This window comes from Rhinatrema bivittatum, chromosome 3 (assembly GCF_901001135.1).
Source record: "Rhinatrema bivittatum chromosome 3, aRhiBiv1.1, whole genome shotgun sequence".
Classification (NCBI taxonomy): domain Eukaryota; kingdom Metazoa; phylum Chordata; class Amphibia; order Gymnophiona; family Rhinatrematidae; genus Rhinatrema; species Rhinatrema bivittatum.
The window spans coordinates 362,761,534-362,776,608 of NC_042617.1; the positions used below are offsets into that span (position 1 = coordinate 362,761,534).

At 46.3% G+C, this 15,075-nt stretch overlaps 1 protein-coding gene across 1 annotated transcript in view; it reads right to left on the reverse strand.

Moving 5' to 3' along the window:
• Nucleotides 1-15,075, reverse strand: part of CFAP206 (cilia and flagella associated protein 206) — a 236,876-nt gene that overhangs the window by 104,467 nt on the left and 117,334 nt on the right. The window contains exon 9 of the mRNA XM_029595447.1: nt 10,885-11,083. Within this exon, the coding sequence (XP_029451307.1) occupies nt 10,885-11,083 (199 nt within the window). The remainder of the gene's footprint in view (nt 1-10,884; nt 11,084-15,075) is intronic.

The window sequence follows — 15,075 nt, forward strand, 5'->3', positions numbered from 1 at the left end:
ATGACACAAAATTGTTCAGAGTAGTTAAATCACAAGGAGATTGTGATACATTGCAGGAACACCTTGTGAGACTGGAAAATTGGGCATCCAAATGGCAGATGAAATTTAATGTCGATAAGTGCAAGGTGATGCATATAGGGAAAAATAACCCATGCTATAATTACACAATGTTGTAGGGATGTGAATCGTTTTTTGACGATTTAAAATATCGTCCGATATATTTTAAATCGTCAAAAATCGTTAGAAGCGATATTTAATAGGAATTCCCCCATTTATCGTCAAAAATCGTAAATTGGGGGGAGGGGAAGGGGGAGGGTGGGAAAACCGGCACACTAAAACATCCCTAAAACCCACCCCGACCCTTAAAATAAATCCCCCACCCTCCCGAACCCCCCCAAAATGTCTTAAATTACCTGGGGTCCAGTGGGGGGGTCCCGTTGTGATCTTCCACTCTCGGGCCACGGGTGCGTTGATAGAAATGGCGCCGGCGCTACCTTTGCCCTGTCATATGACAGGGCAAAGGTAGCGCCGACGCCATTTTGCTTCCTGTCCCCCGACGTCACGAGCATAGGAGATCGCTCCCGGACCCCCGATGGACCCCCAGGGACTTTTGGCCAGCTTGGGGGGGGCCTCCTGACCCCCACAAGAGTTGCCAAAAGGCCAGCGGGGGTCCGGAATGACCTCCTGCACTCGAATCGTGTTGCCGTACGGCCAGCGCCATTTTGCAATATGGCCGGCGCCATATTGCTGGAGGAGAGAAGCAGGATCGTTGGTGGTGACCTCCCAGCCACATGGAAGGCCCAAGAAGCAGGCAGGCAGCGGGAACAGCCCTGCCAAGAAGCTGGAGGAAGACAGGCTGCAGGAGTGGCTTCCAGCCGCGAAGAAATCAAGCAGGGAGAGAAGGAGGGCTGCAGGCACCGGCAGGGATGGCTTCCCTGCCGTGCAAGGACCTAGGCTGTAGCAGGCACCGGTAGGGACGGCTTCCCTGCCGGCTGAAGACCCCGGCACGGCAAGGACGGCTTCCTTGCCTCCCGAGGACCCCGGGAGTGGCTGCAGCGCGTTGGGAGGAACAGAAGTGACAGTGGCTGTCCCGGCCACGAAAGAGAGCCCTCGTCGGCCCGACCCTGCCGCGCAGGGCCGGAGGCAACCGGGGAGGAGCCCGGCAACAGCGGCACATTCATCACGAAGGAAGCAGCGCCAGCGGTCCGACTGGCTGTGGCAAGATAAAGGACCTGCCCGTGCTCCTCGCGGGCAGGTTCACAACAGAGAGGGGGTTCAAGACCCCGGTTGGGAGGATACTTGAGACTTGCCCTGGACAAATAAATTATTATCTGGGATCACAAAGAGGGATGCTAAACCTGTTAGGTGTGCTTCCAGAAGAGAGAGACTGGCACTGAACCCCGGGACCGCATCACAGGAGAATAATGCTCGTTTTCTGTTTTCCTCAAGGTGAGTGAGTTTTGGAGGTGGGGCGTCTAGTAGCATTAGGTTAGATGATCTGAGTAGTCGAGAGGGGGCATGGATTTTTATTGTTGAGGAGAACCATGGTAGTGTAAGTTGTGGATTGATGAGTGTAAGATCATGGCAAGTTTGTATGTACTCGATAGGAGATAGGAAGCCAGTAAAGGGCTTCGAGTACAGGAAAGATGTGATCACACATGGGAGTGCTGGTGACGAGACTTGCTGCCAAATTTTATATGATTTGTAGAGGGTGGGTTGCACACACTAGTAGACCTGTCAGGAGGGAGTTTCAGTAGTCTATCCCGGAGAATAGTAGAGATTGAAGGACCGACCTGAAGTCAGAATGTTCAAGAAGGGACTTAAGGTGACGGAGTACGTGAAGTTTGTAATAGGAGTTAGTAATAGTCCTTATGTGGTTGTACATGGAGAGAGAGAGAGGTCAATTGTGACTCCCAGATTTCTTACATCTTTGGGAGATGGCGATGGAATGGGACTCAAAGGAGAAGAGTTTGGGGGTGTTAGAAACTGGATGGCATGATAGAATAATAATTTTCATTTTAGATATGTTAAGAGCTAATTTGTTGCTGTGAAGCCATTTTTGGATGGTTGTAAACAGTGGGTAAGGACAGCTTCTGTAAGGGCCCACATTTGCTCGAGGGGAAAGATGAATTGGATATCGTTGGCATAAATTTTATAGTGCACTCCGAGGTTAAGGGTGTGTCATAAGGGGAGTTAGATAGAGGTTAAAAAATGCAGTAGATAGGGCAGAACCTTGGGGAACTCCAGAGTTCAGAGGCGTCAAGGAGGAGGTGAAGGAATCTATTTTGACTTGTTGGGTCCTGTTATTGAGGTATGAAGAGAACCAGGCCAGTACAGAGCCAGCTATACCGAAGGAGTGCAGTCTTGAAAGTAGGATGAGTGATTGACCGTGTCAAATGCAGCAGAGATGTCAAAGACAAAGAAGGAATGATGAGCCTTGATCAAAGCCCTGTCTCACTATATCAAAACTGGACAGCAGCAGTAGTTCGGTCCTGTAGTGTTTCCTGAAAGTGAATTGATATTAATTGAGGATATTATTAGTATCAATGAAGCTGCAGAGTTGGTGGAAAACTGCTTTTTCTAATCCTTTGGCTATGAAGGATAAAGCTGAGATCGGGCAGTGATTGGAGATGATGGTAGGATCAGCTGAAGGTTTTTTGATTAATGATCGGACTGATGCTTGAATTACTTATGAAGAATCTAAATATGTACACCCTGGAGGAAAGGAGGAACAGAGGTGATATGATACAGACTTTCAGATACTTGAAAGGTTTTAATGATCCAAAGACAATGACAAACCTTTTCCGCTGGAAAAAAATCAGCAGAACCAGGGGTCACTATTTGAAGCTCCAGGGAGGAAGACTCAGAACCAATGTCAGAAAGTATTTCTTCACGGAGAGGGTGGTGGATGCCTGGAACGCCCTTCCGGAGGAAGTGGTGAAGACCAAAACTGTGAAGGATTTCAAAGGGGCGTGGGATAAACACTGTGGATCCATAAAGTCTAGAGGATGTGAATGAAGAGAAGAGACATGGGGGTGGCTTGCGGGAATGACAGCTACTACCTGGAGATTAATACCCTTATTCAATAAACATACACATGGTTAATGCGACTCCAACATTGCTCTATGCTTCAATGGCAAGAGGAAATGTGGAAAAAAGGATTTGCATTCACAAAAAAGCGGGGGAGTAGCTTGCTTGTTGCGGCGGTTACTACCCCAAACCAAAAAAGCCTGATACTTCACTTTCAATGCATATCCAGCATAGCTTTCTGTTTCAACGGCAGGGGAGAATGAAGAAAAGAGGATTTATATTCAGACAACAACCAAGGACTGAATTACATAGTCTGGGTAAACAAATAAGCATGGGTGTAGCTTGCTTGTGTAGGGCGGCTACTACCCTGAATCAATTAAGCCTGATACTTCACTTGGAATACATATCCAGCGCAGCTCACTGCTTCAGTGGCAGGGGGATGAAGAAAAGATGATTTATAGTCAGACAACAACCAACAAGGAATGAATTGCACAGGCTGGGTAAAAAAATAAGCATGGGAGTAGCTTGCTTATTGCGGCAGTTATTACCCCTAACCAATTAAGCTAGATACTTCACTTAGTTGCAGCTCCAGTACTGCTCTCTACATCAATGGGGGGGTGGAAGGTAACTAGAACCAAAAAGTTACTAATAAGGGCCAACATTTAGGAAAAGACTAAAAACTTGGCCTTACTAATAAGGGCCAACATTTAGGAAAAGACTAAAAACTTGGCCTTACTAATAAGGGCCAACATTTAGGAAAAGACTAAAAACTTGGCTTTTCAAAAAAGCATTTCCAAGCCTTGAATAAAACCTCCTCTCACTAGCACTAACTCGTATGCAATAATGGAATGTAAACACGAATCAACCAACCTCAAACCCTCTCTCACTAATTCCTGCTGAATATTTATCATACTATTACCATTCACAACTGTGTCATATTTATTCATTTGATTACCTATGTACCGTTTCATAGTCTTATTTTTTCACTTGCTATTCTAATGTATCAATAGGCTGAAATGTAAATATTGTGCTGTTCAATTTCTCCCCTTCCATCCCAAGTTTATTTTCCTTGTTTTTTGTAACTTTCCCTCTCCTTTTTTCTGATTCACTGTATTTAAAGTTCAAGGTTCTTATTGAAAATATTGTTTTTTACGTTACGTTATGCTTTACACTCCTTGTTATTTGTAAACCGGGTTGATGTGATGCCTATCATGAAACTCGGTATAACAAAAACAATAAATAAATAAATAAAATAAATAAATAAAGAGTAATAGATAAGTATAAGGTCAACAGTAACATATAAGTATGAGAGAAAAAAAAGTGTGAAAGCTTGCTGGGCAGACTGGATGGCCCGTTTGATCTTCTTCTGCCGTCATTTCTATGTTTCTATGTTGTAATCATGAGTTAATGACCTTAGTGATAAACGGCGCGATATCCAGTTTGATCAGTTTAAGATGTGATGTATAGCATGGGTTAAGGGGATTAGATGAGGAGAGGCTATGCAGTGGTCAAAAGGTGGGACCCACCAAAAAATACATAAACAGATTAAGACTACACAAAGGCACCGGTAACTGCAAGGGAGAATGAAGATGCTTCGCCCCTTTCAAGAATCGGGCCACATTTGGATGGGCCGACAAGGGTCCACAATCCACTGATCTTGGAAATAGGCAAGAGCTGCCACCTGTAACTTCAATGAATTAAGAGCCAACCCCTTAATCAATACATCCTACAAAAAATCCAAAATGAGCGGGATCTTAACCTAATGACGATGAACCCCTCGATCCTCAAACCAAGCCTCAAATACTCACCAAACCTGAACAGACGGCTAAAGAAGTGGAGAAATTTCTCGCTTGCAGCAAAGTGGCAATCACTGCAGTAGATTACTGATGTTTTAGCAACCAAGTCCTCTCAAGGGCCATACTGTAAGACAAAATTGAGTCGGATCTTCGTGAAGAACAGGTCCCTGCCATAGCAGACCCCTGTGGACCAGTAATCGGATATGAGAATCCACCAGAAGCCTTTGCAGATCTGCATACTACAGCCTCTTGGGCCAATCTGGTGCCACCAGAAGCACCATCCAAATGTGAGCCTCGATTCTCTGAATCATTCTGCCCAGTTGGGCCAAGGGTTAAAGGTATATAGAAGTTTGCCTTCCAGCTACTCCTGCACGAGGGCATCGATGCCCAAGGACTTTATATCTCTCCTGCGACTGAAGAAGTGAGGAACCTTCACATTGTGAGATGTCACCAGCAAGTCTAAAAATGGGAGGCCCCAGCGGTCCATTATCAGCTGGAATGCCTCATTTGACAATTCCAATTCTCCTGGATCCAGGCTCTGTCTGCTGAGAAAGTCCACTCTTACACTGTCTTTCCATGCAATGTGTGAGGCTGAGATCTCCTGAAGATGTACTACCGCCCATTCCTTGAGTTGGGCTATTTCCTGCGACACTTGCTGGCTTTTGGTTCCTCTCTGGTGATTGATGTAAGCCATTGTCATCACATTGTCTGACATTATAGGGACTGCTCAACACTGCAAGCGGTCAATGAATCACAAGCATTCCAATCAAATGGCATGGGCTTCCAGCTGATTGATGCTCCAGAGAGACTTTTCTGTACTCCAGTGCCCCTGTGCTGATAACTCTTGCTAGTGAGCCCCCTAACCCTGGAGCCTTGCATCCGTCAAGAGTACTAGCCAGTCTGGTGTTTGTAGAGAAACTCCCTTCCTTAAATATCTGCTTGCAACCACCACTGTATTTGGATGCTGATCTCCACTGGTAAGTGAAGCCATACTGAGTAGTCCTGAGACTGTGGACTCAAGCAGGCAAGCAGTGTGTGCTGAAGAGGATGCATATGCGCCCTTGCCCACAGAACCACCTCTAGGGTGGCTGCCATCCACCCGAGCACCTGTAGATAACTGTCAGGCATATTGTTTCTGTCAATAGTCGCACCTGTGCCATCAGCTTCTGAATGTGGATCTCCGGCAAGAACACCAGGCCTTGCTTCGTGTCAAAATGAGCACCAAGATACTCCAGTGTCTGGGATGGCTGTAGATTGCTCTTGGCCAAATTCACTACCCAACCTAGTTCCTGTAACAAGGAGATCACCTTGCGTGAGACCTGAAAGCTCTTTTTCATATTCTTGGTCCAAATCAGCCAATTGTCTAAGAACGGGTGGACCAGAATGCCATCCTTTCTCAACACTGCTGCTACCACCACCATGAACTTAGAAAAGGTTCTGGGCACAGTGGCCAAACCAACGGGCAGCGCTCAAAACTGATAATATCACCCGAAAACAGTGAAATGTGGAAACTTTTGATGCTCCAGCCAGATGGGAATATGTAGGTATGCCTCTGTAAAATCCAGAGAGTAAGAAACTCCCCTGACTGTACTGCCATTATCACTGAGTGTATGGTTTCCATGCAGAAACGAGTCACCCCCAAATATAGGTTGACTCCTTTGAGATCTAGGTTGGGGCGAAAGGAATCCTCTTTCTTGGGCACAACAAAATAAATTGAATTCTGGCCCATATTTTCTTGTGACATGGGTACTAGAACTACAGCCCTCAGGCTGAGGAGCCTTGACAACGTTCACTCCACTGCCTGTCTCTTTTGCAGAGAACTGTGGGGAGACACCATGAAGACGTCTCAAGGAACATTGAGAAGCTCCAGAGCATAGCCATCTCTTATCACCTCCAGAACCCACTGATCTGACGTGATCTCAACCCAACTCCGATAAGGAGTTGCCTCTCTCTTTTTTTTTTAATCTCCTGTTCCCAGGTGTAAGTCAGCACACCTTCATTGGGAGGTTATGGGGCACTGCAATTTGAGCCTTGCCCCATCTGGGCTGCCTGGGACGAAAGGGCTAAGACCTACCCAAAGGTTGACCCTCTTAGAAGCCTCTCCTCTGTAGGATCAAAAGTATTTGAAACTCCTAGCACAACCTCTCATTCCGAAAGACCATGGATTATGCCTCTTATCCTCTGATAACCAAGGAACCTGGGACTCACCGTACTAATTGGCTATTTTTTCCAGCTCACTCCCAATCAAGAGTGATCCTTTAAAGGGCAATTTCATAAGATTAGACTTTGAAATTATATCGGCCAACCAATTCCTAAGCCTTAGCTGATGCTTGGCCGCTCTTATCAAAGCCACCCCCCTGGCAGAATTGTGGACCAGGTCTCAGCCCGCATCTACCAAAAAGGCAGCTGCCAGTTCCATCACAGCCCTAGAATTTACACCAGATTCATCGACTTCCTGAGACAAAAGTAATCAAGAACAATCCACCAGGGAGCAAGAAGAGGCTATCTGCAAATTCATTGCCATCACCTCAAAAGCCTTCTTAAGGATAGCCTCAATTCTTCTATCTTGCACATCCTTCATTGCTGCTCCCTCTTCTACAGGGACAGTTGTCCGCTTGGTGATGGCACACACAAGCACATCCATTTTCGGAAAGCGCAACTGCTCTCTCACAGCTGGATCCAGGGGTACAGCCCTTCCAACGCTCGTCCCCCTTTAAAATGAGCTTCCGGGACAGCTCATTCATCAAGCAATTTTTGAACAGCCTCCATAATGGGGAAATCATGAAGTTTTATGCAACAAAATTAAAATGGGATTTTTCTTAGGCTCAGACATGGAATCAGTACCCAGCACCCCCAGCATCTTCAATGTCTGGGAAATCAGAGCCACCAACTCATCTCTATGAAAGAAACGCAACATTGTTCTATACAGCTCCAATCCCGAAGGAATTTCCCCATCCTCCAGGGAGTAAGGATCGGCTTCATCATCTATGCCACCTGGGCCTCTATCAGTGTGACCTGCAGCAGGTCTAGATGTACTCCAATGCTTACTCATAGCACCAGGCATGTGGGAATCCATAGCCTGCGATCTTAAAATGTTAGGATTGGCCAGGGCTTCCAACTGCACCTGAAGAAAGGACTGCATCCCTTGAAAAAATTCCACCAAAGAAAAAGCAGAGGGATCCAATCCAAACTCAAGCCTCTACTCCACACTCAAGACTTCAGACTAGTCCTACAGTCCACCATCTTCTCCAAAGTGGACTACTGTAACGCCCTGCTACTAGGCCTCCCTTTCTCCACTATCAAACCTCTCCAAACCCTCCAAAACGCCATGGCTCGAATCCTTACCAATACACGTAAAAGAGAGCATATCACACCCATCCTAATAGACCTACACTGGCTGCCCATCCATTTCCGCTCCCAATACAAAACCCTTACCATCCTTCATAACACCCTCTACAAAAACAACCCCCCTTGGCTTAAAGAAATGCCCCACTTCCACCTCTCAACCCGCCAGACAAGATCCACCTCCACAGGCACCCTTCACACCCCCCCCCCCCTCAAAACAGCCCGATTATCCACCACCAGAGAAAGAGCCTTCACCATCGCGGGCCCCGTCCTCTGGAATTCCCTCCCTACACACCTCCGTCTTGAACCCTCCCTACCCATCTTCAAAAAAGGCATTAAGACCTGGCTCTTCAAGCAGGCTTACCCCAACTCCAGCCCCTCGTAGCCTTCCCCCCTAGTCCACCCAGTCTCCCCCCTCTAGCCTCTCCCTAGTCCCTCCTCCCTTATTCCACCCCAGCCTCCCTCATCCACCCCAGCCTCCCCCCTCACCCCCTCCCTCCCCTCACCTGTTCCTATATCCCCCCCAGCCCACCTCTCACTCCTGCGCTACCCTTTACCGTCCTCCGCTGCATTATCAATTTTAAAACATTTAACCTGCGCCAAAAACCTTAAATCAAGCTCCCTTTTAGTACCTGCTATAACCATAACTGTTGTAAATAAGCTAATATTTTACATTTTTGTGTTTTTAAATGTTCAAATAAGTTTTCATTATATCCCATAACTGTTGTAAGTAAGCATCCACTCTTCTCCCCTATATAATCTTTTACCCCCCCTTAACCGCTGTAATTAAACAACAATGTATAACCCCGTTAAGCAACCTCTCTTGTAAATACTGCTACGTTCCTTTTACCTGCTCAGCTGCTCTCTTTCCTCCTTACCTTCCTCCCTCTCTCTCCCCCCCCCCCCCTTTTTTCGCTCCTGCTCCATCCCCCACTCCCTGTTTTTTGTAATTTCCTCCTTTCTCAAGTTTATTGTAAACCGGTGTGATGTGCTTGCACGAACACCGGTATATTAAAAGCTGTTAAATAAATAAATAAACCAAAACCAGAGGGGATTGGTCCTTACACACAGAACTACCTTCCCCCGCTGATGAATTCATTAAGAGAGCCCCAAAACCAGGCGAAACCTCTGGCAGTTCCCCCTCCTTTTCCATTTCCGCATCATGCTGGGAAGGACAAGGTTTAGCAAAATCAGTCAGACAATTCTCCCTGAGCCTCCAAGCAGTACTGACACAAGTTAGAGGGATGCCAGGCAGTGATGTCTAAATATGGCAAGCAGCACAAAGGGTAAAGCACTTATGCTTCTTTGCGCCATGGTAAACACCCACTATCAGTATGCTCTAAAAAGCATTCGATAACTGTGCGCCCAGCTGCACTCACAATAAGCGCCTCCCAGATGCCCAAAAGGTAGGTGCGGTTCAGGTAGGCGCCCACATGAGTGCTCACCTGAGCACTCCTAAACACACCCCTAAGTGCCCTTAAGCGCACACCTGAGCACCCACCTAAATGCCCACCCGGGCACACAAGCGCAAACCGACGTCAGACACTGTATTGCGGCAGCCTTGTGTGCAGAAAAGCTTGCGATCACCGTTACGGCCTACCATGCAGCGATCAAGCAAAGCTTAAGAGTGGGGACTAGCGAAAAAGGGCATTCAACCTGCCAAGCTGCCACAACTCCCCAAGCTCCCCCGGAGACGGGAACGGCTGTCAGATCATTGTGCCAAGCTCTTTACCTGAGCTCAGCCCATCCCAGCTGAGTACACAATCTGTCTTCTGCTGTGGGGGGGGGGGGGGGGGTGGGAGAGAAATGGCAAAGGCCTTCAGCTGGGTGCTCGGCTTTCTGCACCCACTAGCCTCTCTGCTGTTTGTCTCTCTACAGCTAAGTCCATGCTGGAAAACCAGCTACCGGACCAAGGCCCTCATCTGAGGGAGGGATCCGCAGATATCACCTCAGGAGAACTCAACTGAGGGAGGAACCAAGGTATCACCACAGGAGAGTGGGGCAAATTAACTTCCTTCTTTTCTTCTTCTATAAATCTTTTTTTTTTTAAGCAATCTCCAGTAGGGAGATGCACATCCACTATCTGCTGGAGATGGAGAATTCTGGCAGGCTGATATCAGTACAAGGGTGGGTATGTATATATATATATATATATATATACCCACCCTTGTACTGTAGGACTAAAGAAAGAGGATATCCTGGAATAAAACCAAGGCAGTCACAACATATATATATATATATATGACGTCAGCTTTGCTCTGTCTTCATCTGCTGGTAGAGGTGCATTACCCACTGGTGTGGATTAACTTGTCTGAATGCTAAGAAAGTTTTGAATTGTATATTTTTAGTTCCCTTTTAGTAAATAATTTTATATATATGCACGCATATATATACATCAGTGGATATATAAACACATGCATATCCAAATACTCAGAACAAACAACTTAGGCTGACCTTGAAAAAAGATATTTAAAATTAGGTGGTACCTGCAGGATAAAATATGTCCACCTTTATTCCAAAAAGTGTAAAAATATAACAAATAAAATTTATTAGGACTAAAGAAAGAGGATATCCTGGAATAAAACCAAGGCAGTCACAACAAAGTCGAGTAATAATAAGGTTGATATTTTGAGAATTTACTGGCTGCTGCAGCTCAAAACCTTTTAAAACATTGCCAAAGGGACAAAGGAAAATGAATGTTTCATTTGAGTACCTATGGTTTCATTGATTCGATCATCATCACTTTTTACAGATATACCAGCCAGAAAAGGTTGTAGCACATTAGTAGGAAAGAGCTGTTGATGGGTCCCTAAGAATGGCTGCAAGTTACTTATCATGTTGCTGAGGACACTAAGCATGACAATCTCATCCTGGAAACCATTCCACAGGTTGGACAGTGAAATAAAGTGAGGCTGTAAGATAAAAAAAAAAGGAACATATTCAGGATCAATTTTGAATAGCCCTTAATGTTGGCCATGTATTTGGGCACTTTCAGCCCATATATATTGCACCAAATTTTCAAAGTATGGATTCTCATAACTCATATAAATGACATTGGATTTTATACAAAGAAATACAGGTGAAAGATACAACCATGAAAGGCTCAATTTAGTTTTAAATGTTAAAAGAAATCGACAGCTTCAAAACCAAAATTCTTATTTTCAGAAAACAAAATAGTTCAAAATTAATGAGGAGTGAAGAATATTGAAGAAAAGCAAGTTTGCTTACTGTAAACGGTGTTTCCGTAGATAGCAGGATGAATCGGCCATGCTGTCATGGAAACTGTCAATCAGGCCCAGGAGGCGGAGCTTCAAAGAAGATTTCAGAGGTTTGTCTCTGAGGCTGCTCATGAGTTCCCGCGCAGGAAAGCAGAATCTCCTCAGTCTGTAAGAAAGCAAGCGTAAGAAGGATACAGAGTAACATCGACTGCTCAGGGAGGTGGGTGGGTCAGCATGGCTAATTCATCCTGCTATCTACGGAAATACCGTTTATGGTAAGCAAACTTGCTTTTTCCCATCGATAGCAGGGCTGAATTAGCCGTACTGTCATGGGAGTCCTAAGCTCCCGATCATGCTGTAGTGTGGAGTTGAATTTGTCTTGTAAGCGTGATCTCGTCCATGTGGCAGTCAACTATGTTCCATAGTGCTTTAGCGAATGTAGAATCTCACGTCCCAACTTAGCGTCTTCAGCCGTGTGCTGGTCTATGCAGTAGTGGGACGTAAACGTCTAAAGGGATGACCATGTAGCCGCTTTGCATATATTTACTGGTTGGACATGTCTGAGGTTCGCTAAAGAGGTGGCCACTGCTCTCACTTAGTGCACCTTAGGAGGAACAGAGAGGTGAGAATTCTGTTTCTGGTGGCAATACTGGATACATTGAGCAATCCAGCTGGAAATAGTCCGTTTGGCCACCGGTAACCCTGGGGCAATTGGATTGAAGGAAACGACTAACTGTGAGACTCTCGATGGTGAATTGGTCCGTTGCTTGTAATAGGCCAGTGCTCTTTTACAGTCTAGTGTGTGTAAAAGTCTTTCTCTGTCGTTATGATGCAGTTTTGGATAGAACGTAGGTGTTACCACTCATGATCAGCAGGGTCCCGGGCTCTCGGCGTTTCCAGCGCGTGGTGTCACCAACAGGCAGCGGCATCACACTACACGCCTCGGGCTGAGGCTCCGCCCCCTTTAAACGCGTCATCCCCAGAAGTCCAGCAAATTGCACGGGAGAACTTCAGAACTTAAAGCCCCGACTTCAGTATAACCTCGCCTCAGCTACAGACTATCTTGTGCTGGTGCTCTTCACGGATTGTTGTTTCGCTGCCTGACTTGGTTTGCCTCTCTGCTTATTCTCTTGCCTTGCTGCCTGCCTCGACCCAGTCCAGACTTGGATTACTCTCGCCTTGCTGCCTGCCTCGCCCCGGTCCAGACTTGGATTACTCTCGCCTTGCTGCCTGCCTCGCCCCGGTCCGGACTTGGATTACTCTCGCCTTGCTGCCTGCCTCGACCCGGACTGGACTTGGATTACTCTTGCCTTGCTGCCTGCCTTGACCCGGATCGGACTTGGACTATTCCTGGTGTACTTCACTGGCTGGGTGGACATCACCGCTCCCACTGCCGGAGATCCTTCCTTTTGGCCTAGAGGTAAGACTGTTAACCATCATAGATTCACTAAATCGTAACAGTTAGCTGAGGCCATGGATCCCATGGATTTAACAGCACTACAGGCCATTCCCAGGTTAGCTCCTCGCATCCAGCAGCAACAGGGGGAGCTTAATCAAGTCACAGGAGTACTGGAAAGACTAGTGGCAAGAATGGATGCACTGTCAGTTTCAAACCCGGTCGCTCCATCCCCTCCCCCCATAGTATGTCTAACTCCACCACCACGATTCAACGGGAATCCGCAGCTATGCTGGGGGTTTATCAACCAGTGTCATATGCACTTCTCTCTCCAGCCAACAGCATTCACTATGGATAGAACCAAGGTCACCTTTATTTTGTCGCTATTGGAGGGACCGGCCTTAGCCTGGGCCTCTCCTTTTTGGAAGCGAGAGGCCCCACTTTTGGACAATTTAACTCAATTCTTGAGAGACTTTCGGCTAATCTTTGATCCCGGCCATTCTGCTTCAGCATCAGCAGAATTACTTCAAATAAGACAGGGGTCTCGCTCAGTGGGGGAATACGCGGTTCAATTTCGTACATTAGCTGCTGAATTACGTTGGGGAGAGGACAGTCTCACGGCCATTTTTCGACAAGGACTTTCTGAAATCATTAAAGATCAACTGGCAGGCCGTGAGATACCTGACAGCTTGGAGGAATTAATTCGTCTGGCCATTCGATTGGATCTACGAGTTCAGGAACGCTCTCGAGAGAGAGACATGCTGCAACGACCAGTTCGCCTGGTGCCAACCTTTCAGCAACCTCTTACGAACCCTCAGGTTTTGGAGACTCCAGCAGCATCCGAGGAACCTATGCAAATTGATCGATGTCACATAACTCCTCAGGAACGGCAGCAGCGAGACTGAACAATCTCTGTTTATACTGTGCGGGATCGGGACACTTCGCCAACAAATGTCCGAATAAGTCAGGAAACTCTTGGGCCTAGGCTTGGTGGGAGAGGCCTCCCTGGGTCCATTCAGTTCCTCTCCACAGATTATGATTCCTGTAGCCTTAAAGTTTGGACAAGAGACCCTTCAATTTCAGGCCTTTGTAGACTCCGGAGCTGCAGGCAACTTCATCGAAGAGCAATTGGTCAACAGATTACATATTCCCACTGAGACTCTCAAAACTCCTTTGGTAGTCTCATCTGTTTCTGGACAACCCATTGGAGAAAGGATTACCACCATAACTCAACCCATCAACATGACTACAGGAATACTTCATCACGCAACCATCCAATTATTCGTTCTGCCTTCTTCGGTCAACCAGATTATTTTAGGACTACCCTGGTTGAGACACCAACTCCACTTAGACTGGGGGAACTTGCAACTGGCTAAATGGTGCTCCCACTGTCAATGCAACTGTTTAACGATCGTTCATCCACCCAACATTATCACTTCTGATTCCACGAAGATTCCAGCTACCTTACCCAAGCACTACGCAGAATTTATTGATGTTTTTAGCAAACACAAGCTGAAACCCTTCCACCACATCATTCCTATGATTGCGAAATCGAATTACTGCCAGGAAAAGAGCGCCCCCAGGGGGAGAGTTTATACCTTATCAGAACCAGAATCAAGAGCCATGACACAATATATCCAAGAAAATCTTGCAAGAGGATTCATCAAATCTTCCTCCTCCCCGGCGGGAGCAGGATTTTTTTTTTGTCAAAAAGAAAGATGGCTCATTACGGCCGTGTATCGACTATAGAGGACTAAATATCATAACCAAGAAAAACCGGTATCCGATTCCTTTAATTTCTGAACTTTTTGATCGTCCAAAAGGAGCCCAAATCTTTACCAAGCTCAATCTGCGAGGAGCCTATAATTTAGTCCAAATTCGGGAACAGGACGAATGGAAAATGGCCTTTAACACGCATAATGGACACTACGAGTATCGGGTCATGCCGTTTGGCCTAGGTAATGCTCCGGCAGTTTTTCAGAACATGATTAATGACATTTCTCGTGATCTGCTATACTCCCATATCATTGTTTATCTGGACGACATCCTAATTTTTTCTAAAGATCAACAACACCAACATCATGTCAAGCAAGTTTTACAATGCCTCCGAGACAACAAATTGTTTGTTAAATTGGACAAATGTCTGTTTCATCAGGAGGAGCTACCATTCCTGGGGTATATTGTTTCAAAGGAAGGCCTACACATGGACCCGGAGAAACTCAAAGCCATTTTGGATTGGTCTCAACCCACAGGACTGAAGGCCCTACAAAGATTCTTGGGGTTTTCCAAC